Source organism: Grus americana, chromosome 11 (genome assembly GCF_028858705.1).
Source record: "Grus americana isolate bGruAme1 chromosome 11, bGruAme1.mat, whole genome shotgun sequence".
NCBI classification, from domain to species: domain Eukaryota; kingdom Metazoa; phylum Chordata; class Aves; order Gruiformes; family Gruidae; genus Grus; species Grus americana.
Window position 1 is genome coordinate 18,917,712 of NC_072862.1, and position 23,489 is coordinate 18,941,200.

The 23,489-nt window shown below is 49.9% G+C and overlaps 2 protein-coding genes across 10 annotated transcripts in view; one reads left to right on the forward strand and one right to left on the reverse strand.

Annotated features, from left to right (window-relative positions):
• Positions 1-65: 65 nt before the first annotated feature.
• C11H3orf18 (chromosome 11 C3orf18 homolog) lies at positions 66-13,250 on the reverse strand. Of its 2 annotated transcripts, none has more exons than XM_054838088.1 (5): positions 13,093-13,250; positions 8,946-9,341; positions 6,466-6,491; positions 4,691-4,820; positions 66-2,740 (listed from the first exon to the last, which is right to left on the reverse strand). In XM_054838088.1, the coding sequence occupies exons 2-5, from the start codon at positions 9,180-9,182 to the stop codon at positions 2,630-2,632; spliced, it is 504 nt and encodes a 167-aa protein (XP_054694063.1). In that variant the 5' UTR covers positions 9,183-9,341; positions 13,093-13,250; the 3' UTR covers positions 66-2,629. The 2 variants fall into 2 exon arrangements, with proteins under 2 accessions (XP_054694063.1, XP_054694065.1); XM_054838090.1 differs by having other exon boundaries at positions 66-2,795; positions 13,093-13,249.
• A 78-nt stretch (positions 13,251-13,328) lies between these two features.
• HEMK1 (HemK methyltransferase family member 1) overlaps positions 13,329-23,489 on the forward strand; it is a 32,978-nt gene continuing 22,817 nt past the window's right edge. For 2 of the 8 annotated variants that reach the window (XM_054838080.1, XM_054838084.1), the window contains exons 1-4: positions 13,330-13,591; positions 15,790-16,236; positions 16,701-16,792; positions 19,323-19,416. In XM_054838080.1, the coding sequence (XP_054694055.1) occupies positions 15,976-16,236; positions 16,701-16,792; positions 19,323-19,416 (447 nt within the window). In that variant the 5' untranslated portion in view covers positions 13,330-13,591; positions 15,790-15,975. The other 6 variants (XM_054838085.1, XM_054838081.1, XM_054838082.1 and 3 more) reach the window with 6 other exon arrangements.

The window sequence follows — 23,489 nt, forward strand, 5'->3', positions numbered from 1 at the left end:
CAACTTGATCTGCCAGTTGCCTCTGGACCCACAAATGACAGGGGAGAAAAAATACAATTGCGCTAGATTTCATGTAAATAGTTTAATTACATTTTGATGCTTAAAACACAGAAACACTTGAATTAAATTACATCATAATGCTTCTGCTAAATTTTACATATAATTCCAAGAACTGTGAGAGGAGGTGCTATTGAACTAAAAGAATACTCCAGTACAAGCCCAGCAAATACCCATGATATTCTTTTAGTCTTATTATCTGTACTTCCTTAATCTAAGGGCAGTCATCACAGGACAAAGCCTACCATTACAGGAAGAATGGTTAAAGAGAATTCCTCTGTAGGTGTGTTTGTTATACAAGATACATCTCAGCATTAACATGGAACAAGGTGCCTCTTTTTGCAACTGAGCAGCTGGCAGATGTGCTGCTTGGCAGCTGCCTGCGCAGCACGTGGAGCTGGCTAAAGAGCACAAAGCAGGCTGTTGGTTTGAGGAAACAGCTCAGCTTACGCTTGCCTTTTATCGAGTTTAAAACAACAAATGAAGTTCCAATCCTAAGAGCTCTAGGGGAAACATTGCGATTTAGGACAGCCATGCACCCCTGCTGCCGCTTGCATCCCTGTCCTGCTGCAGAGCATGGGAGTGTGACAGGCAGCAACGTGCCAGCTGCTGAAGAGAGAAATCTGATGTCTCTGCAGTGGGCTGCCCCCAGTGAGCGCGTGGAGGAGATGGTAAGTGTGTGTGTGTTTGGGAGGGGGATGTATTTGCTTCTCAGCTGGTCGCCTAGGCATAATCTCTGGGAAGACCCACAGATAGCGTCCAAATTCTAAGGACCGAAGCCAGATTACGTTGAGTATTTGTACCCACGCACCCTCCTTCTGACAGTGTCCCTAGAGTACAAACACCAGCAGCAACCAGCAGCCTGGGAGTGCCTCCTGCCACATCTCCTGGGTACGGATGATGGGCTGTTTTCCACACATGATGACACTCCCTAGCCCTAATATGCTCCCAGAACTCCCTGGTTTTGTAAAAGAAAGAGGGATACTGAAAAATTAAAGCAACTGCAGGGGGTCAGTGGCACACACCCAGGAAAGAGTCTGCATTTAATGAATAGGGTGGGGGGAAATCACAGTGGGGAAGAAAAAAAATTATTTGGAAGAACAAAAACTAACTGGCAGGTCCAAACTTGTAACAAAGCATGATACCCGAATTGCCATTCAGTGAAACATCTTCTTGCATAAAGCCTTTCTTTAGATCTGCGTTCAAATTTTGGCTTGCCCTGATTCCCTTTTAACTAGTGCTGTGGATGGAATATGGTCTGACTGACAAATGCATGTACTGCAAAAAAAATCAGGAGGTGATCAGCGCATGGCTGGGCACTGATGCTTGCATGCAGGCTCTGCAGCTGGCCCCTGGCCACTGTGCTAGCCTGCAGCACTCAGGGCTGGTGGTCACCAAAAGGCTCTGCAGAGGACAGCGTCCATGCCACACTGCAGCACACCAAGGTGGCCAGAGACCCCTTCGTACTCTCTCCCTCCTGCAGCCCTGAAGGATGCACAGGCAGAGAGATGCTTCAGGGTTACAGGGAAACTCCTGGCTTACCCATCTAGTCCCACCTTCTGCGTGAGCAGAGACTAACACAAAGCTTTCAGCAGGAAGAAGAGAAGGCTCTGACTGCAGGTCCTGGCAGGTAAGAAGTATGAACCAGCTGTTCACCCACCTCTGGGGGCTCACATGGGGCTGTTCTAATGTTGAGCAAATAGATGTTTTTCCTTATTTAAAATAAAATATTTCAAGGCTTAATCTTTTTTTCTGGATAACACTCTGCACTGTAGAAACTTCCCTGAGCCAAATCAGGAAGAGGATACATGGTATTGGAACCCCAGTTCTACTCAACTCCTCTCTGTGGTCCGAGCACCATTATTCCTAGCTCAGCAGGAGGGAATCATGTAGCCATTGACAGCCCATCCCTGCCTCTAGCTGCGTGAATTCCCCTCTGTCTGTACAGCAGCCCTCATTTGGGATATTCAGTCACTTCCTCAGTCAAGATGTAATCAGCCAAACGCTCACTATTTCACTTTTTAAAGCTAGTGAATTTCCCATGCTTCAACATCACCCAGGCGCACATTTATCAGCAGCCCACGTGCCACAAGAGGGATAAGCCCATGGTATGTGTTTTCCCTGACATGCCCCACATTACCACTCAGCTAGGGGAGTCATCTTTTCTTGCTCAAAGGGGCTTTGCCACCAGTCACCCCCCCAGGATCTGCCAAAGCTGTCGTCACTGTACAGCGAGGCTCATTCATCGCTTTCCTTGGGGTCTGGTGGCACAGAGCCAGTGGGGAAGCTCTCTGAAACATGCACCTCTCCTCCTTCCCTGACCCAGAGAGCACGCGCGTGTGCTCTCACGAGTTAACCTACCACAAAGCGGGCACTGTTCCTAAGCACGCAGCTTGGTATCAGTCAGCACCAGCTCAGAAACTGGAGCTCAGGACCTTTTAGTGGTAACAGACACACCAAAAAAATCACCACTGCCATCACAAAGGGTTTGCTTCCCAAAGTGACAACAGTTCCCAGTGCTTGTGCCCATTTGTAACACAAATGGACAGGGTGACCAGCTGGGCTCAGTGGATCAGCCATGCTTGCGGGAAGTCACTGGTTTGTTGGCTTCATCCTCCCCAGTCTCAGCACGATCCCGGAGCAGGGGCCGGTCTTCTTCATGCATTGATGGCATTGGCAACGTCTGTGAACACAAGACGGCTGGGTCTCTGGAGGGCTCCTTGACTTGTCAGCAGAATCTGCATTGAAGCAGTGAAAGATGAGACCCAGCAAGTTTGCCTTTGCTCAGGTGCGTGTGTTTGGGCACAGACTGCACAGTATTGTAATTAGATTCTGCCCCTTACTACGGGGAGGCTGGCTGACTAACATGGCATTAGCAAGGCTGTGACAGAAAAATACAACAGGCCAGAAAGCACATCCATGCCTATTTAAAATCCCCACATCGTTGGATTACTGGGTCTCACTATTTATATATACAAGGCAGCATAAAAAGACTTGAAACCTTCTTGAAGGCCTGGAAACATGCCATAGACTGAACTTGGCTGTTGTTTTAGACTCTCCCTCTCTTTATTACGTTAAACCTTTAAACTTGCGTACTTTCCAAGAAGAGGTATCTGTGGATTAGCAAGCTCTGGAGGGATCTGAGGTGTCCTGCTGGCCAGGATGTGCTTTTACTGTGCTAAGTTTAACTCTGGCCTTGTTATTTCCCCCCTTTACTACCTGAAGGGAAGTCCTCTATGTGCACTAATAGAGGGATCTGATGTTTTGCCAGCATGCGCTGCTCAGAGGACAAGATCCTTTGCTTTTATACAACAGTATTTCTTGCTTTCCCAAACCAGTGTATGGAATATGTTGGCAATCTTTCATATTCCAACACACGCATCTCCTTTGTGCTCTTTAGCAGGTTGGGAAGCATGTCTCAAGGTAAATATCATTACAGCTGTATTTATTGTCTCCCCTTTCTGCTCATACCAACCTTCCTACAGATTACCTGAAGGTGTAAAGTGTGTAGAAACTGAGAATTGTTTGGGACAACTCCTGCTCCTGGAAAAGCAAGGGAAGACACAGGCAACACAGAGCATCTGGAGAGGAATTCAGGAAAGGAGAGATGTCTACTCTAAGGGGAGGTTGCATCACTGGCTAAGAGACGTACCTGTTCCAACCATCCCTGCTTGCTCTGTCTTTCAGAAAGGCTTTTTGTGTGGTGGTGGTGACAAAGGAAACAGAAAACACTGTGAAGCTGGCTGCAAACAACGGTGAGAAGCCCTTCTGCCCTATTTCTCCTACCTCTTGCTATACTGGGGAAGGAGGTAGCATCTTGTCAAAGACCCATCTGGACCGTTAACCAAAACCAATTGGCCATGCTATTAAGCTCTTTCCTAACTCAGAAATGTAGTAAGTCAGGGGTCTCTGAGGACCTTATAATTTCTCAGTGTGCTGCATGCCTTTGACCACTCAGAAGTGGTCAAAGCAAAGTCTTCTTCCCCTCTCCCCAAAATTCAAACCGAGAACTCCCCTCCCTTTTCTCTTTCTGCGCCATGCCTGCTCTGTGCCCAGCAAGGTTGGCCTGGAGATGCTGACAAGACCAGATGTGCTGGTGCCACAGCAACGTGCAGGCTTTCTGCCTGCGTTCTTCAGGGCTTGCAGCACAGTTAACTGTTACAATTACAGGCTTTCCCTCAGCCAGGCCTTGTTCCACACTTGCAGCCTTAGGCAAAGCAAGGATACCTTAAAACTTAATTTGCTTTTCAGGGCCAGGGCAAAGGAGCCTCAGTGCTTTGTGGACATTGAAACCTCCTCTCCCAGAAAATGGCATTCATCCTACTGCTCCCTTGTGGTGCCCTGGGTGGTAAACTGTAGTAAACTCACCCTTAATTGCTGCAGTTGCCTTTTTCTCTCTCCTAGTTAAGGCAGCACTTTCCCTCCCCAGGCTCTTTGTCCTAGTTGCCTGACTCTTCAGTCCATCCTGAGCACTCCAAAATCCTCAAGCCCCCTGTCTCTAGGGCTGGCAGAGATGGGGGAAGTCCTCCTGAGGTCTTACATGGTTTCCTTACCCTACAACCCTACAAAAACTTTTTGACTCTGTAACAAAAGCAGTGCAGGTACCAGTGTTTGTAGTGACAGAGCTGCCTACCTTGCTCTGCGATGCCTGGGAAGATGCTGCATCTCGCCCATGTTCCAGCAGCTCCTGCTCCAGTTCATCCTGCTCCTCGGTGGGATCGAAGTTGTACATGGGCATGAGCTGGTGCCGTAGTTTCTCCAACCTGCCCGCAGGAGGGAAGGGTTGGTTGAAAAATTCAATAAATAGAGGCACAGATGCTCAGGCTGCCTTCCCCACCCCACTGCTGAGGCCTTCTGCAGGCTGTTTCTCCTGCTGCTCAGGGATTCAGCTCTTGTTGCTGCTTGCTGGATAAGGGTCATGTCCTGTGCTGCAGGGATGAGGATAAGAACCTACTACACACAGCTGGCAGGAGTAGAAGATACCCAGAGTGCAGTTACAGGGATTAATTGCCGTCACTAATCTATGTTGGCAGGCATTACGCACAGAGGAATCAGACAGGGATTTAAGCTCCTGCAGACCTTAAAAGATCAAGCTCTATGTGTTGGGACAAAAGAGACAGTGGAACAGACTGGCTAGGCATTTTGTGACTTCTCCCTGTCCCTCTGCCCACAACAGGCAGTCCTGCCTTTCACATTATGTCTGCCAGCAGAAGTCCACCTTTAGCTCCAGTGGCCTAAAAGTAGTACTTTAAATCTGGGGTGGAAGTACATAAAAATAGGAAAGACAGAGATTCTCACAAGAGGCTGATGCCTGTGGACAGACTGTTCTTATTCTTGTATCATTGCTCCAAGTGACAGAGCTATAAAGTGTTACCCCAAGGGGTCTCCCTAAATACTGGGCAGCTCAGAGATGGGAGGATGGATGGGTGGGCATGCTCCTGTGAACACACTGAGCCCTGCCTTAGACTGTAGCTGAGTTTTGGGGGGGTTGGGGAGGGAAACACACAAGCAGTTACTGGCAGTGTCACCACAAATAGCTATTCTGGCAAATGTGAGGATGACACACTCCCTGCCTGCCTCTATATGGGTTTGCCAACACAACCATTATCTCCAGCAGTGCTATGTTCCCAGGCCAAGCAGTAGCTGCTCCTGTGGCAGTACCCAGATCTGGGCTTTAGGGTCTGGCTTGGACATTTTACAGTGCGCAGCAGCACTTCTTGAAAGTTCATGGCCAGGCCAGGCATGCCACAAGGAGTCAAGCAGGGAGGAGGTGCCACATCTAATGGATCTTCACCAGTGTCTCTGCTGTCAGAGACAGAAGAATCAAGAAGTGTGTCTCCCTGCATGCTACTCTCCTCTCTATTTTCAGCCAGAAGCTTAACAAGGAAATTAACACACTTAAGTCTCAGGCTAGAAAGCTGCATCTCTGCACTATGCTGCTGCCAGTTGCTGTGACTGCAGCTAAAGAGGCCTTCAGCCTTGCAAGGCCAGTGTCATTGACCCGGGCTGTTGGAAAACACAGGGATCTGGGAATAGCTGAAACGTGAGATCCACACCTCTCAAGACAGAGTTCCTAGCCTTTTTATACGCTCATAACCCTTTTCTCTGTTTTAGTGCATCTCATAGATGAAGCACAAAGAGTTTGCAGGATCCCTAACCTCCTCCTGCTCAACCATGTTTTCCTCTCCAAAGCTGCAGAGGAGTCTTTGAAGCTCTGGTATTAGAAGGTGGGTCAATACTAGGACTGCAGTGTCCCCTCCCCTGCCTCGTTCACACGTGACTGATCCCCTGTAGGCTTGTTCTTAGATAGCTAACCCTTACACCCTCCCCATCTCCCTGTCTCCTTCCTAGATCTGTCTGGATTTTGAAGCACTGAGTTCCTGTCAGCCAACAACAGATGTTACTTACCTCTTCCTCTTCCTGATATACAGAACCTGGAGGAGAAAGAAAGCCATCGTTACAACAGTCCCAGTATGAGGCAGAACAGCTGGGAAGAGAAATTTTGGGCACAGGGAACACAGAAAGGAGGTGTAGCAAGTGTGGTGTCACTGCACACCAAAGTAGGGGGAAGGGAGAAGTAACAGCCAAAAATGAAACTTCATACCCATCAGTGTAAGCTTGGTAGCACATGAAGTCTGACACTAAGTGCTTCAGTGGCCTATTATTAGGTGTGGTAGTAGTAGTAAAGAGTATTAGGTGTATTATTATTAGGTGTAGCTCAGCACATTTCTGGTGGCTGCAGCACATACGTTGCAATTTAGGAGTGGATGAAGAACCTTCCCTTTGTGGTTTTCATCTGTAGATTTCCTACAGCGTGAAGTGCTGTTACCCCCTCCCCAGTATAAAGGGAAGAAGCAAAGAGGGCATGCTCCGTGACTTCCCTCATGTCAGCCAGCAAGAGTGGCTGTGCTGGGAAGAAAGCGAGGCTTTTGGCCTCCACAGCCTTGTTCTGAGAACTACAAATGCTGGATATTGCTCTTGGGAACTTATGACCGTTTCCAGGATAATGTTTCCAGGTTCTCTTAGGGGTTTTTGGAAAAACTCCTCCTTGGGCCTGCAATGAAACTTTGCAGTAGTCCCCTTCTGTAGCGTCCTCTGATGGTTGTATTAGTGAAGCTCTTCCTCATACGAGGAATGGGAGCTTACTGCTACCTTCCATTCTCTGCTGGCAGGTAAACGATGTGGTTATGTATCAAAAGAAGAATTGCAGCGCTTGCATTGCCCGTGTCAGGCCCAGAACTACAGTTTCTGACAGCTGCCTACAGCATTAATGGCAAGGTTAGAGATGCAGCAAATCCTTGAGGACGCTGCTGATACCCAGCAAGTAGAACCCCAGAAATGCAGTCCAGAATGACTCTAGCTAAAATGGATTCAGGCCGCTTTAATTCAAAAAGGCGTGTCCTCAGGGAAGATTAACATGGTTTCAACAGTCTACTTTAAAAGTTAATTTGGATGAACTTTCTTGCTGCCCCCATGTTGACAAGGTTTAAATCAAAGCAGCTGTTCCAGTTAAGTCAGAAAAGAATCTACTTTGTGTTCTTTTAGCTGAACTTCCCATTGCTATTAAAAATAAATACTAATACTACATATGGCATCCTCTAGGCCTGCTGAGCATCCCGCTCAGACTGGACGCCAGGGAGACTGCAGAAGTATTGGAGCAGTGGATAAAGACCTTAAAAAAAGAAGGGGATCTCAGGAACTATCAGTTGCCAGCAGGTTTGGGTAAGCCTTCAGTATAACACAAATAAATTATTCAACCCTGTGTTGGGTTTGTGTGGCAAGGTTTTGGTAGCGGGGGGGGGGGCTACAGGGGTGGCTTCTGTGAGAAGCTGCTAGAAGCTCCCCCTGTGTCTGACAGAGCCAATGCCAGCCGGCTCCAAGACGGGCCCGCCGCTGGCCAAGGCCAAGCCAATCAGCGCCTCTGTGATAACATATTTAAGAAGAAGAAAAACACTTAGAGAGAGAGAACTTTTGCAGCCGGAGAGAGGAGTGAGAAGATGTGAGAAACTCTGCAGACACCAAGGTCAGTGCAGATGGAGGGGGAGGAGGAGCTCCAGGCGCCGGAGCAGAGATCCCCCTGCAGCCCCTGGTGAAGGCCATGGTGAAGCAGGCTGTCCCCCTGCAGCCCATGGAGGAAGGATGAGGGGGTGTAGAGATTCCACCTGCAGCCCATGGAGGACCCCACGCCGGAGCAGGCGGAGGCACCTGAAGGAGGCTGCGGCCCGTGGGAAGCCCACGCTGGAGCAAGTTCCTGGCAGGACCGGTGGACCCGTGAAGAGGGGAGCCCACGCCAGGGCAGGTTTGCTGGCAGGACTTGTGACCCCGTGGGGGACCCCACGCTGGAGCAGTTTGCTCCTGAAGGTCTGCACCCCGTGAGAGGGACTCCATGCTGGAGCAGGGGAACGATGAGAGGAGTCCTCCCCCTGAGGATGAAGAAGCGGCAGAAACACCGTGAGATGAACTGACCGTAACCCCCATTCCCTGCCCCCCTGTGCCGCTGAGGGGGGGAAGGTTGAAGCCGGGAGTGAAGCTGAGCCTGGGAAGATGGGAGGGGTGGGGGGAAGTGTTTTAAGAGTTGATTTTATTTTCTCATTCCTCTACTCTGTTTTGCCTAGTAATAAATTAGATGAATTCCCTCTCTAAGTTCGGTCTGTTTTGCTCGTGACGATAATTAGTGAGTGATCTCTCCCTGTCCTTACCTCGACCCACAAGCGTTTCGTTATGCCTTTTCTCCCCTGTCTCGTGAATGAGGGGAGTGAGAGAGCGGCTCTGGTGGGCACCTGGCCTCCAGCCAGGGTCAACCCACCACAAACCCAAATCAGTCCTAGAGCCCCTTTGCTACCCTCCACCCTCAACAGACAGAGGAACATTTAGCAGGTCTCTCTTACCATAGCTACAGCCAGCCCAATCACAGTAATGATCCCAAAGGACAGCAGCATTGTGCTGATGCCAGGTCCAGTGCTGGCCACATCTGGGATTTTGGTGCTGTTGAAACTGGTAGTCTCAGGGCTTATGGTAGCTGTTTCTGGTACAGTCACATCCAGAGCTGTCCCTTGGTCTGGCTTGGCTGTGGTGGTGGTGGTGCTGTGATACAAGTTGTGCACAGAGGGTGAGCTGTAACTCATCCTGCCAGCTCTTGGTAGCTTCTTTTACCAAGCTGTTGTCCTCACCCATCAGCTACAGAAGTGGAGAGCTGCCCTTCATATCAAGGACCCTCATGTGAGGCCTATCCTGTAGTATCATCGCTAATGGCTTTTCTTCATAGGAACCACACTGGTTTCTGCCTAGGAAAGAATGAGAACAAACAAGCAGTGCAGAGCTCTTAGAGACAGGCACAACCTCCAAACCTTCCCAATTCACAATTTTTGAGATCAGCTTACAGATGTCCACTCCAAATAAGAAAAAGATTTTTCAGGGGTACTGAGCACCTCCGAAGTCATGCCCCGTTCATTTGAAGTCAGTGATACGCTCTTCCCTTACTGTTTCAGCTCTGCCTCCTTGCAGGCACTTGGCAGGTCTATGTGGGGACAACCTCAGAACCCCTGTCTTTGGTCTGCTCCAGGCTGAGCCAGGTGGCCTCTATCCGCCCCGGGAGAAAGAGCATTTTCCTGTTTCTCTTCTGTCTTTTGCTTTTGATTTATGGCAAGTTACATGGATCCCCTTAAGTTTATCAGTAGGAACACATCCAATAAAATGGCACTCAGCTGTGAGGCATCCGTATCTCAGGATGCTTTTTATTGAATCCAAAGTAGGACTTCCCTGTTGTGGTAGTCACTGGTGACTGTAAGACTGTAGTATCCATTGCCCCACTGTCCTTCATCCCATGCACCCTGGAAAGGCAGCTTCCTTAAAGCAGTGGGTTGCACTGGTCCCCCATCTGCTACTAAAGACTGAGTATTTCTCAAGTCCCCCATGAAAGCACCCACTCAAGCTTAGTCATGCACTGCTAATTATCAATATTAATTTTAAAATGAGTCCAATTTTGGATCGGAGTTGTGAAATTTGATAGATCTATTCATGCTGAAAACATGAAGGGCTTTAATTGCTTCATGCTTCTATTGTGCAAATGATCAGGAGTTACAAAACACCATGGGATGATCCTATGGGAAGTATTTGCACAACTTTGTTTATAAAACCACTGTATAGAACATTAGTTCGGCAACTACTTCCATGAAAATGTAGCTACCTCCGGAGCAGAGCAGTGCTGACCCCAAGAACTATTTTAGCGGTCCTCTGATAATTTCTCTGCAGTTTAGCAGACATTACATCTCTGGACTGGAATGCAGCTGGGACACAGGGGTTAATGAGCTCTGAATAGAAAAAGATGTGCCTGCAAAGAGAAACGAGCCATTGTTCTCCTCTGCTCTGTTTTATTCTAGGCAAGGTTATTGCACAGTTCCCATTACTGCGATGCCTTACTGCTGTCCATAACCACATTAAGCAGCGTGATTAACATCTGTCACTAACAACTGAAGCAGAGGAATCACATCAGGCAAACAGCACCAGGCTGACCTGTGGTCAGTCAGCAGCCTGAGTAGCCAGCTCGACTTCCGCAGCACTTGTCCTGCATCCACCTGAGCAGGTGAATCTCTCACCACACATGCAGGATCTGTCTCACGGCTCCCTGTGAACAACTTTGTGAAGCAGGGGTTGTTGGGGGATTCTGAAGTGCCTGGAAATCTGTGGGAGCTGTCAAACTCCTGTAAGTTTCTCAAGAAATGTGAAGCTAGCACTTCTGGTCTGGTCTCATCTAACATCATGCTGAGATGCGAGTTCATTGCAGCTGAAAGGGAGCGTCCTTCACTGACCACCAAACCAGGCACGCCTGGTTCAACCCAGGATTTCCCCAGCCATTACTGACCACAGTGGCACGCAAGGTAGTGGACACTCAAGCACAAAGATGGCAAATTTGAGTGCCACAGCAGCAGCTACAGCCCAGCAAGGAAAGGGAGGGAATGGTGAGCAGATATTGGGCAGACCAAGCAGCTGCTCAGGGAGAATCATCGATTTGTGCTATTCAGGGACACTCTCCATGATGATAATTCACATTTTAAAAAAGCTACCACCAAGGAAATGAAAAGTGGAAAAAGAACCTAAGTGAAAGGAGTGAAGCAGACCCAAGGGCTTTGCAAAGTATGGCTCTAGACCTCGAACAGCTCCTGAATTTTTGAAACAAAATGGGCTAGGCCTTCATCTCAATGCATTGTCCGTTTTAGAAAGCCACTGAAACTTGGATGTTGAAGCTGATACCAAGCCTTTGGGTAAGCCCCCGTTTGTATGGACCAGACACTGTGCTGCTGTGCACTGCTCCTCTGAATACAGTTAGGCTAGGTTAGAATTAGCCAGCTGGAAATCTGGTCAAGTGGGGATGGGGGCTCTTGTTCACGCTCTCAGCATCCTGTCCTCAGAATCCTGAAGGATTCCCAAGCCCAGAGACTTAGCTCTAACAGCGGTCCTGTATGACATAGCTTAGACAACCATTTCCAGGGCCAGATGAGGGTATTTCTCTTCCCGAGCCCCTTCTGGTCCAGGATGCAGAGGGCCAGATGGGGAGGCTGAGCGCAACTATGGCCCAGGGCCCACAGTGGTGGAGCTGGGGGTGGATGATCTTTCCTACCACCTTCCTTTCCCAGTTGTCATCCTGGTGCTGGAGGTTTGATCTGCAGGCTGGACACACTCCAAGTCTCTGATGGCTGCTTTAGGGCCAGGGACAGCTACTACCTATTGCTGGCAAGTTTCAGCATGGTCCAGGCACAAATAGAACAGAAGAGGAACGAGATCCTCAGCTGCTGTGAGCTGGCATTCTTCCATTGCCTGCACCAACAGAGCTGCTCACACAGCCAGGACCGCTCTGTGCTGGGTCTGGGGATAAGGAGCACACGCTTGTTTCTCTCCTAACCCAGCAATTCCAGGTCTGTAATAGGTGCTGCGGTGGCAAACACCTCTGAGGTGCAGAACATTGTGTAGGCACTATAGCTTGAGGTTGCTGGGTTTTCCAAGTCTTGGTTTTAATCTCTCTGTGCTGCAGTATCCTCTCGGGTATGACAGGAATAGAGGTTTGTGTCACAGGGATGAAGATGGGTCATGGGGTCTCTGGATGAAGGCGGCAAATAATAACTAGTACTTTTTCTGCATTGCTTCACCAAGATGAAGTGTCTCTAGTAATTCAGCAATGCAAGTGGCACTGGGTTGCTGTTGGCTATGGGATGTGGCTTCCTGGTGTGTGAACTTGTGGCTTCCTCTCCCCCTGCTGCAGGGCTGACCGGGCTTCAGGGCAGCCCCCAGGGGAGGGGAGAACCCCAACCGCGTGTGCCCACGCGCCCCGTCTGGGGTCCCGGAGCACCCCGGCTGTCCCCCCTCCCGCTCTCAGAGCGGTGCCACGGTCCCATCCCACCCTGGCACAGGCGCGGGGACACTCCCCAGCAATCTCGCCACCGCTCCGGCTCCGCACTGACAGAAAACTGAAACACAAGCAATCGCCCTCACCCCTAACCCTTTCCGGGCGGTGCCACCCCGCAGCAGGCTGGGGACTGGGGCCCTGCGGGAAGTCACTCGTTCCCCGTCCCGGGGAGAAGTTTCCAGACGGATAACGGGTTACACCGCCCTTCCCGCTCCGAAACGCTACCCAGGCGGTGACGGATCGGCCCCGGGGCTCGCAGCCGGCTCCCCGCCGCAGTGCTGCCTGCGCTCCGCGCCCCGCGGCTTCGGCCACCCGCAGCGCTCCGCCTCGCCCGGCTGGGTCTGGGCGGGCCTCGCCGGGGCGGCCGGGACAGAGATGGGGTCGGGCACAGCGTGGGGCACCGCCGCCCGCTCTTCCCCGCCGCCGAGAGGCCGCGGCAGCCCCTCGCCTGCGCCCGCAGCCCGACGGAACAGGACGGGACGGGACGGGACGGGACGGGGCGGCGCGGCGCGGCGCGGCCGGCCACCCCCGCGGCCCAGCCCGCCTCCGCCGCGCCCCTCCCCGGAGGCAGCCGCGTTTCAGCGCCGCGCCCCCCCCCGCCGGGGCAGCCGCTGCCCGCCGGGGCCGGCACTTACTGAGCGCTCCCCGCTGAGGCATCCGGTGCCCCCGGAGCGCCGCTGGCGGTGGGGCCGCCGGGGGGCCGCGCCCTCGGCCGCGGGGCCGCGCTGCCCGCGGGGGGCGGGCCGGGCCGGGCCGAGCCGCTCCGCGCGCGCGCGCCGCCGCACGGCCGTAGGCCCCGCCCTGCCTCTCCGCGCCCCAGGCGATTGGTCGGCGCCTGCAGGGCTCGGCTCACGGTTGGCCAGCGCGCCTGTCACACATGCGCGCGGTGGCGGCGGGCAGGCGGCCGTGGCGGCGCTCGGTGAGCGGCGGGAGCGTCTCGGTCGTGGGGCTGTTCTCCTCACACCCCTTCCCCAAGCTCCCCACCTCAGGCTGCGGTGCGAGAGGCGGCTGCCCACGGCGCCGGCGGGAGCCGGTTGTGCCTCCAGCCCCGCCAGTGGCGGCCGCCTTGAGGTGAGGCGTCTGTGTGCGGGCGCGCTCGCCTCTGAGGGGCCGCCGGGGCCCGCCGCCGCCCAGGTAAAGGGGCCTCCCGGCAGCGGCGCGGTGCAGGCCAGGCTAGACGGGGTTCCTGGCGTCGGACAGGTCATTGCGTGTGCAGAGAAGGACGGGCGGCTGGAAGGAAAGCCCGGGCTCCGGTCCCGGCCGTGTTCTGTGGGGCTCATTTACCCCCAGAGAGCCACTGACGTGAGGCATAAGTGGGCAGCTCTCTGGCAGACAAATTGGGACTTGTACCTCTTTCCCCGGTACGGCCAGCGGGGCTGTGCGAGGGGCCGGTTCAGCCGACTAACCCAGCAGCAGGAAGGTACTGACTTGGTACGGTGCAAGCCCCAGCTCCCGTCCGAGCCTGTGAGCCAGACAAGGAGTGTAGGGCAGGGGCCGAGAGTGGGACAGGCCGTGCCTTTTGCCAGCCATCAGTGTAGGTGTTGGACTACAGTGAGTGGGGAACTGGGGGTTTAAAGGACCAAACCACAGAACTGCAGGGGGGAAAAAAAAAATCTATTCCCTACCTGTGTGCAAAGAGGTATTTGCACCAAGAAGTAGCATACAGGGCTGTTCTTGGCAGGGACCTCACTTCAGTAGCTGGTCTCCTTCATTAATAATGACAGTAGTGGCAGCATTGTTTCAGCCATGGCCAACTAAAGTCTTATCTGCCTACCTAACAACACTAATAGTTAATATTTTATTCCTTTAGTGTTTCTCTTATGGCAGTATCCCCAAAACAAGGCCTTGGAGTGGGGAACTGCTTATGCATAACGTAAAGGCAAGTTTTCATAGGGGCTGCTTATCTCTGCTGGGGGTAATGAAGATGGTAAGAAGGGGATCTTTGGGTTCTTAGAACACCTACCCCTTTGCCAGGAGGTAGCGGGTAAGCCAATCTCGAGGTCTTTGCTGCAGGGAGGGTATTCCTTCTGTTGCTTCCCTGGGCTCGGTTTGGTTTGGTTTTGCAAAGGAGGGCAGTGGAGGCCTGACTCTTCCCACAGTTTCACCATGCAGCAGGAGCAGGGCAGACCCCACACTGCTGCCTGGGCAGGTATCCCATGCAACGGGGTCCAGGACTGCTGCAGGGGTTCAGTGCCAGCATCTGCCCAGGTGGGAGCTGACCCAGTCTCCCCAGATCTCCCTGTAGCAGCATTCCTGCAGGGCAGAGCCACCCACCCTGGGTGCTGCTGGCTGCTCAGGAGAGCTATTTAGTTCTTTGTGTGGTGGTTTTCTGGAGGAATTGGAGGAGGGGAGTTTGTGACTCCTCTGAGACAGTGATGAAAAGCAGCCATCAATAGAGGAATGGGAATGGGCAGTCAGGGAAACCCACAGTGGCTCTAGGGACTGTGAGTCAGAAGGGATGGGGGGCCCTCATTTCTGATGGATCACAGCAGGAAAGTGGGGTTGTTGTTCTGTTTGTCTCCATTAAAACACAATTCTAAGCGTGATATGCAGCAGCTGTTTTGTGACGTTCCATCTCCTTTGTCTCCCGCAGTCATCTTGTTTGTTTTTCTTCTCTCTCTGTCTGGCTGTGCCTGTTCTCTCCTTTAAGAGACTGACTTCCCTCTGGCAGAGTTTGCTTTTTCTGGCCTTTGCATCTTTCAAGTGTTTCTCTTCCCTCTAGTTGTACTTTGTGAGCTTTTCTCCTTCCTCTGCTCTTAGCAGCTCAGTCCTGGCTCCGTGGCCCCTTGTCTGCTCTCTGGGGATGGTGACAATGTGGAAGACCAATGATTTCATGGAGTCAAGGTCTTCTGTGAGCACACCTGCTAACCTAGGACTTGGGGTTTATAAACAGAGAGGAATAAGAAAGAATCTAGGAGATGCTGAAGGTCTTTCCACAGGGAACCAGGGTGACCCACCCATGGAGTAGAGAGCCAAGGACTGGAGCCGAAGGCTAGTGTGTCTGTGGCTTTCTGAGACCAAGGACAGGCAGGAGTGCTGTGCCTGTGTGTAGGCACGCTCACTTCTGCCCTGCCACAGGCACGGACTGGCCTCCTTGTAGCTCTGGCCTGTTGAGGAGGGCAGCTCTGCAAAGAAATGGATTGCAGCGGCAGAGCTGGTTAGCTGTCACCTGAGTCTTTTCTTGGGGTAATCCTTTGTTACTTGTAGGGTGTGAGTACTTGATTTTGTATCTGTGGGCTGGGATTAGGGCAAGCAGTCTGCGTTCTGTCAGAGAGGAACCTCTGATTTGCTGGCCCGAGGGATTCAGGCTGTACTCTTGCCTCCTTTTCTAGACCAGAAGAGCTGCAAACCAGTGCCATTTCCATGCTGCCCTGAGGAGAATCCGCTGACTGTGGTCAGCTGGTGTTTAACCACAGTGGCTTGTGGTAGCACCAAGTGTCCTGTGAGTCTCAGCACTGACTAGATCAGCTGATGGCAGCGAGGAACACACGTGGAAGCCAGGAACTGTTTTCGCAACGATGAGATGCTGCACCCACCCACTGCTCAGGAGGTTGTTGGGTCTCTCACCTCAGTGCACATCAGGGCAGTTGAGTCAAAGTAAAGGTCCTGTCCTCGATCCAAAGTGGTTATCGCTGAGGCAGAGCTGCAGTGCAAGACCTGGTCTCATGACTGCCACTGATGTGGCCAACTACTGGCACAAGGTGTTTGAGACAAATGGGATCCCCGAAGCACGAGAATCCAGTGAATATATTGTGTCGTTTGTCCTGGGAGCCAAAACAGTTAAGTAATAGGAAAAGAATAAGGTCTGTGTGTCTCTCTCTTTGTCATTTTGGTTGAATCCCTTACCTTTCTTTTTATCTCACTTACAGGAAGTAGAACAACTTTTCCTTCCTTAGATGGCAGGCAGGGTGAGGCATAGTTTATTAATGCTAGTGGGGTCTCTTAAATGCCTTCTTTCGCAGAGACTGAAATGTAACCCATGACATATAGACCCATATTGTACCCTGACTGGCTTGGTGAAATGATTCTTAATTTTACCTGTTCTTCTGAGCCCCGAAAATTAGCAGAAGAACAATTGTAGATGTTTGGTTTCAAACATGCAGATAGGTTCTCCTAATCACTTGTGGTTTCCAGCAGTCCCAGGCATATGTGTTTGTCAGCATGCTGGGTCTCTGCAGAGGATGCCCTTGGGGGGGATGCAGAGGACACAAGTGGGCACATTTTAAAGTGATGTTGTCTTCAGTTTCAGAGCTTGAATTCCAGAAGCCTCCACACTCCACTTACAGCAGTGCAGCAGGAGCAAATCCAGCAGCTGAGCAACAAGCGACTAGAAAGGTAGGACCATCCTCTTACAGTTGTTCCTTTGGAGGGTTTTCCTCCAGTCTTAATGCAGCCAGAAGAATGGTAGCAGAGAGAAGGCAGAAGGCCGTTAACAGCTGACATGTGAAGTAACAGTGCTTGTGTCTCATGGTGACTCAGGTGATGGGCATTTGCTGTTGTCAGGTAGAAAATCACCTGTCTGTCCTGTCTGGGAGCAGAGAGGGTTTAAGGGATATTGCAGAGGAGCAGGAACCTGGCAATACTGACTCTGAGTTGGATATGTTTTCATTAAGCCCTTCTGTGCTTACAAAATTTAGCCTTGTCCCCTTTTCTCTGATTCAGCACTCTCTTCAGCTGCCAGTCCTTTACTGGTCTGTGATGTTGCTGTGCTTTCCTTTCTAGGCTTTGCCTGCAGAGGGATTTCCCTGGTGTTTAGAGATATCCATGGCTGCTGTAGCTTTGGTCTCCATTTGGCCTCCATTTGCTTGCTCTGTGTGAGAGGTTCTCTTAGTGCAAAAGTCAAATGGGTTTGGTGTGAAGGAGCTCCCTTGAATCAGGCTGGGCCTGGGGAGTAGTGTGTGGGGAGAGGAAATATTCAGAAACTTGGATCATTTAGAAGGGTGGGAGATACTTGGAAATATGTTTGGAGTTAGCATCCTCCTGCTTGTTTATGTGAATGTAGTTATGATGTGGATCCTCATTTTGCTGTGTGGATTAATCCTGCCATGACTGTTGCAGAATAGGATGTGAGGCTTTCTTAGGGAGTCAGTGGGTTAACAGTTATTACTGTTTGTAGGATCTGAGTGTCTTCCCTGAAATTTTATTGCTGCTCTTGAGTCTTTTGTTAGGAGCAGAAATGCAAAATCCCCAGAGCTATCTGACTTGCACGTTGTTCTGTCTTAAGTGCTGTTAAGGTTGCAACAGATATCTGACATTCTACAAGAAGTGAGGTATGGTGCCTCATAGCAGTTGACAACACGGCCTCAAAATTCATAGAATCATGGAATCGTGGAGATTGACAGGGACCTTTGGAAATCTACTCCACACCCCTGTCCCTACTCAAAGCAGAATCAACTAGAGCAAGTTGCTCAGAGTGATGTCCAATTCCTCTTTTAATGTATCCAAAGATAGATACTATATGACCCTTCTGGATAGCCTGTTCCAGTGTTTGACCACCCTTACAGTGTTTAAAAAAAAAAAAAAGAAAGGGAGGGTTCTTAGGTTTAAATGGAATTTTCTGTATTCCAGTCTGTGCCCTTTGCCTGTCTTTTCACTGGATACCACTGAAAAGAGTCAATCTTTACTCCATCTCACCACATACGTATGGTTATTGATGAGATTTTCCTCCCGTGCCCCGCCCCAGCCTGAGTCTTCCCTTCTCAAGGCTAAACTGTCCCAGCTCTCAGTCTCTCTCCTTGTATGTCAGATGCTCCAATCCCTTAATCATCTTAATGGTCATTTGTTGGACTTACCCCAGTATGTCCATGTCTCTCCTGTACTCCAGCGCTCCAGATGTTTCCTACCAGCACTGAACAGAGGGGAGGGATCCCCTCCCTTGACTTTCTGGCAACGTTCTGCCTACTGCAGCCCAGGAAGCCATTGGCCGCCTTTGCTGCAAGGGCACGTTGCTGGCTTATGGTCAACTTGTCCACCCAATCCCGAGGGTCTTTTCTGCAGAGCCGCTGTCCAGTCTGTACTGGTGCGTGGGGTTATTCCTCCCCAGTTTATAGGACTTCACATTACTCTTTGCTGAATTTCATGAGGTTCCTGTCAGCCCATTTCTCCTGACTTCCCTCTGAGAAGTAGCACACCATCTGGTCTATTAACTACTCCTCCCAATTTTCTGTCATCTGCAGAAATGCCAAGGGTGCTCTGTCCCTTCATCCAGATCATAAATGAAGATGTTATGCTGTATTGGCCCCACTGTTGACCCCAGGGATACTCCAGTAGTGATTGGCCTTCAGCTGGACTTTGTGCTGCTGAACACAGCCCTCTGAGCCTGCTGGTTCAGTCAATTTTCACTCCACCTCATTTATCTAGTCCCTACTTCATCAGCTTGTATATGAGGATGTTATGGGAGACAGTATCTAAACCCTTAGGGAAGTCAAGATAAACAGTATTGATTACTCCTCGTGTACCGAGCTAGTCATTGTGTCATGGATGGCTATCGGGTCGGTCAGGAATGATTCCCCTTTGTAAGTCCATGCTAATTACTCCCAGCCACCTTCCTGCACTTAATATGTTTGGAAATGATCTCTAGGACTATTTGTTCCATCACTTTCCCCAGTATGGAGGTGAGGCTGACTGGCCCGTAGTTCCCCAGGTCCAATGCCTGATAACAAACTCTTTTGTGGGAATCGAGTTTCCACAGCTCCCTTAGAGTGCACACGCCCATGGCACACGCAGCTGAGAGTCTTAGGGGTGTCTAGGTGCTCACCCTCAGAAGGGTTATGTGGTTAGTAATGAGGTAAGCATGGTATCGAGAGCTTTTCTGTGTTACAGAGCGTAGGCCTAAAGCGTTCACACTTGCTTTTCCCTGCCACAGAATGCCAGTGCAGTACGTGCTTGGTGAATGGGACTTTCAGGACCTGACTCTGAAGATGAGACCCCCAGTATTTATTCCTCGGCCAGAAACAGAGGTATGAATATGGGGAACGTGGTGGGGGCAGGCTTGAATCTGTGAATTGCATCATACTATACAGTCATAGCATTGCTATGAAGGCGCCTGGTATATCGGGGGGTTGTGGTGATGAGGAGGTCAGATGACTGCACTTGTAGAGCAGTGGAGGATTCTAAGCTTGTGATCTGGAACTGATGCTGGTGAACTTTGCCTCCTGGCTCAGAGCAAGAGATGTTGCAAGCTAGCATATCCCTTAATTACACAGAGATCCATCTCCATTGATGGAAGGACGTGGCTTGCTTGCTTTATTTCTGCTATAGTAATGACTTCTAGAAGTTCAAAACCTATACTGCTGTATCCCAGTGGTTTAGTACTTTGATACAAGGATAAGAATCTCAAAGTTGTCCACAGGTTGTTAGCAAAGTTCTGCAGTAGTAGAAAGCTGCTACTGGAAAATGGTAATGGACTCCAGAGAGCTTGTTTGTCCATGTGCAGACTAAACTAGTGCATGCTGGTAGGAAATGGTACCTACCACCTGTCTGATGGCTCCACAGTGGTTTCTGGACAATCACTGGAAACTGAAGGGTTGTTTCTTTAACAGTAACAAAACAAACGCTGGAAACTGAAGGGTAAGTTCTGACCTGGTCTGGAATTAAATATGAATTTCAGTCATAAGAATGTAAAGGACAGCCATACACGATCAAGTAAAAACTCCATTTTCCCCAGTGTTCCTGCTGCTAGGGAAAAGCCTAAGAACCGCATGGTGACACTTTCCCTGACAGTAGCTTAGCTTTCAGCTCATGGACCATCCTAGTAAGGAAGTCTTTCTGTTTACTAGACTCAGGAGGTTTTAGGTTTTGTGAGGGTTTTTTGTGGTTTTGGGTTGGTTCCTTTTATTATTATTTTTTTCTTCTGAGAATTTGTTTTCTTTTGGAGCCTGTGTTAACTTTTGGAGATGAAGTGGTCTCCGTAGCTTGTCCATTTAGGAGTCTCAGAAGCTTAAATCTGTTTCAGTCTAATAGTAATTTCTTCAATTGTTTGCCTGCTGCTTGGTGACTGTTGTAATGTGCTGGCGGCCCTCTGCTCAAGCCTCTATAAGTAGAGGCCCAAGCTGTAAAAAGAATGAAAAGGCTTGCTCAGACAGAATGTCCCTTACTGACAACATCAGGAGAGGTGCCAAGGACTGAGTGGGCTTTGGAGATGGGAAGACCTCCTTTGCTTTTTCTGGGGAAGGGATAGTATTGGGAACATATGAAGAAAGCAACAGCTCGCTAAAGACAGGATGCAGTCTGCAGAATCCTTCATCTGACACCTTTTATTACACAATAGTTAAAAGGCAAAGACAGCCTGTGCTTCCATTGTGCTATTGAAATCCATGAGAGGGTTCCAGACAATTTAGTGGGAATCAGCACAACTAGCACTTAAACATCCTCTCATCTCAGCCTGTAGGAGAATATTCAGAACCAGAGTCTTGATTTGGTGTGGGGCAGCATCATCTCATTGAGACCCTGCTGGGCCCTAAATCATAGTGATGACACTTGTGTCCAGAGAGGGTGTGAGCTCTCTGTGTCTGGGCTTGATCACTCGTGTGGCTATTAACTTTGGAGATAGGACTCTAAGGAATAGTTTTGCCAATTGGAGCCCAGCGATGGTTAGCTTTGTTATTATCAACAGTATTTCTGCTCCGGTTGATTCAAGAGAGTATTTCCAACCTCTAACTCCCCATTAATTTGTGGATGCAAAGTGAGCATTAAAACCAGGGAGAACTCGCATGTTCTGTAAGTCAAAACATCTGCTGGCGAGGCTTCCTCTGGTGCTGTGCTTTAATTCTCTCCATGCAGTGCCAGGCTTCAAACAAAGGCCTATTGTGTGGAGTGGAAGCCAGGGTGGCTAATGCTTGAGAACGTTGTTAATTGTGCCCACATGCGTGATTTTGGTAAAAGCTTCTCTGCTGGCCCAAACTGAAATGCAGTGCTGTGTAACACACTGTGTTTGAGACCAACTTTAACATACCCTGGTGCAAAAATGTAGCATAAACAACCCAAATGTTGTGTCTACGGGAAAACTCTATTTGATGTGTCATACTGTGAAGGCATGTTTTTGGCACATTAATTATGAAAGGCCAGAAATTTGTGATGATAGCTCAGGAATGGGGCTCTGGTGGCAACTGACCGTTTTCTTGTGATCTGGTGCTGGGGAGGTTACTTGGACAGGAAGAGCATGGGGACAAGATCCAGCTATTTAGCAGCACCTGGCAGAACATCGCTTTAAGGCATGTGTTGCTTCCAGGAACCATGTACTGTGTGTAACCCGTTGCACAAAATGAGTTGGTGTCCAGATACTTCCCTTCTGCTAGGAAGGAAAGGTTGGTCATCTCTGACTCAGAGCTTGGTGCAGTGTGTTTGGGTTGGGGTTTGCCTATGTTTTTTTTCATCAGAGTGGTTTTTCCAGATTTCACTGAACTTAACTGTAGTGGAAATATCTGTCTGCAGCATTTTTAAAACCAATAGTGCTGAAACTTTTCACCAAATAATACCTGTAAATAATCCTTGTTCTTTAGGAAGCAGTTCATTATCAACATTGATATCCCAGGTTCAAGCTGCTTATCTGTGACTGCACATACAATATGGCATGTCTTGTCCTGAGTAAGTGTGACTCCCTAAATTGACTTGTTAGTGCAGACACAGAAGCAGCTGCAAAATTTGTTCACTAGTTATATTTATGTAGCTTCTGTAAATGCTTCTGCTTGTTGATTCAGAGTCTGAAAAGAGGGGCCATCTTTATCACGCATATTTTATTCCATGGTTACAACAGAAGGGTTATGACTCTTGTTCCCAGGCGCGTTGGTAATGGCATGAAGGCAAACACAGTATGACATAAACCACCAGCATTGTTTCAGTCCTAGGGACAGAGACACATGCAAAGAGAGAAGCTCAGTTGTCTGCTTAATTTTGCCCTGTGTGAAATTTGCCCCTTTGTAGTCTGTTTAGTTCTCTCTGGTAGCTGAGCCCTCTCCCATTCACTCCCTCCGGGAATATTTTTTCAGCACATGTGGCTTCGTTCTTCTGTTCCACGGGAATCTGGGTGAGGAGGGGACAAGCAGCCAAAATTAGGAAACTAGGAGGTCCTGTCTAAGCTCTGAGAGTGGGATAACAAAGGTGATTGCATTCAGTTGTAACTTCTTGGTGTGGAGGGCTGATAGATACTTCTATAAGCGCAAACAGACTGTGTTGGAGGAGAGTTTTGCACAGTCCTCAGTCACACCGTCCTCCACTTACCTCGCCCTCTGTGAGCAAAGCTTTGGACTCACTGCTACAAGCACTCAGTGGGTTTGCAAGGGCTTGCAGAACCCAGCATCCTGCCTGCTTTCCTCCCTCGTGTGATCACCAGAGCCAGGTTTCTGCACTGCGGAGGTGTTTGGGCCAAAGTTTAGGAAGGTGCTCAGTCTTGTGAATTATCTTTGATATGTGATTATTATTGTAATGTCAAGAAATCCCTGTCTTGACATTGCTCAGTCACTGTATTAATGGAGAAGAAAGTCCTTTTCCCAAAGCAAGGCTTTCTAAAATTTAAGCTGTGTTACCTTCGCAGCATCATTGTGAATCAGAGGAAAAACAGAACAAAGAGAAGGAGAACTCAGCCAACCGTGGATACGTAGTTCCTTTTTTTTGTACAGGCAAATATAGGCCAAATGAAGCCTCACCATGACTTCATTAAGGAAAGGTTTAGTTTGGTCCAGGACTTCTCCAAAGGAGGTAGTTTGGGTTGTGAGCTCACCAGTCTTTTACCCCTAGAGGGCACTCCAGGCTTAGGCTTGCAGAGTTCCTGATAGGTCTATTTCTGATCCACTCCTCTCTCACATGCTGTTTTAAAGCAAATGAAGGCATATTTGTTCAGTGGAAACAAAAATGGTCTCCTTTTATCCCTTGCAGCTACTGTGTGGGTAGAGTCAGATTCTCGGACACTGAGTTTTCATTTTTGCTGGAGGAAAGCTACTGGGAGGAGAGCTCCAGTTCTGCTTGGGAGGATTGTCAGAGTCCCACCATCCCCTCTGACTCTCAGGACACCCAAGAGTCCCCTGGTGACACCTCC

What these genes read in the sequence shown, in the direction of transcription:
- C11H3orf18 (XM_054838088.1), bottom strand. Translation starts at nt 9,182, where the DNA reads ATGAGTTACAGCTCACCCTCTGTGCACAACTTGTATCACAGCACCACC. An exon ending in TTGGGCTGGCTGTAGCTATG is followed by an intron (nt 6,492 to 8,945) that starts GTAAGAGAGACC and finishes TTTCTCCTCCAG; the next exon opens with GTTCTGTATATCAGGAAGAG. An exon ending in CCCAGGCATCGCAGAGCAAG is followed by an intron (nt 2,741 to 4,690) that starts GTAGGCAGCTCT and finishes TTGTGTTCACAG; the next exon opens with ACGTTGCCAATGCCATCAAT.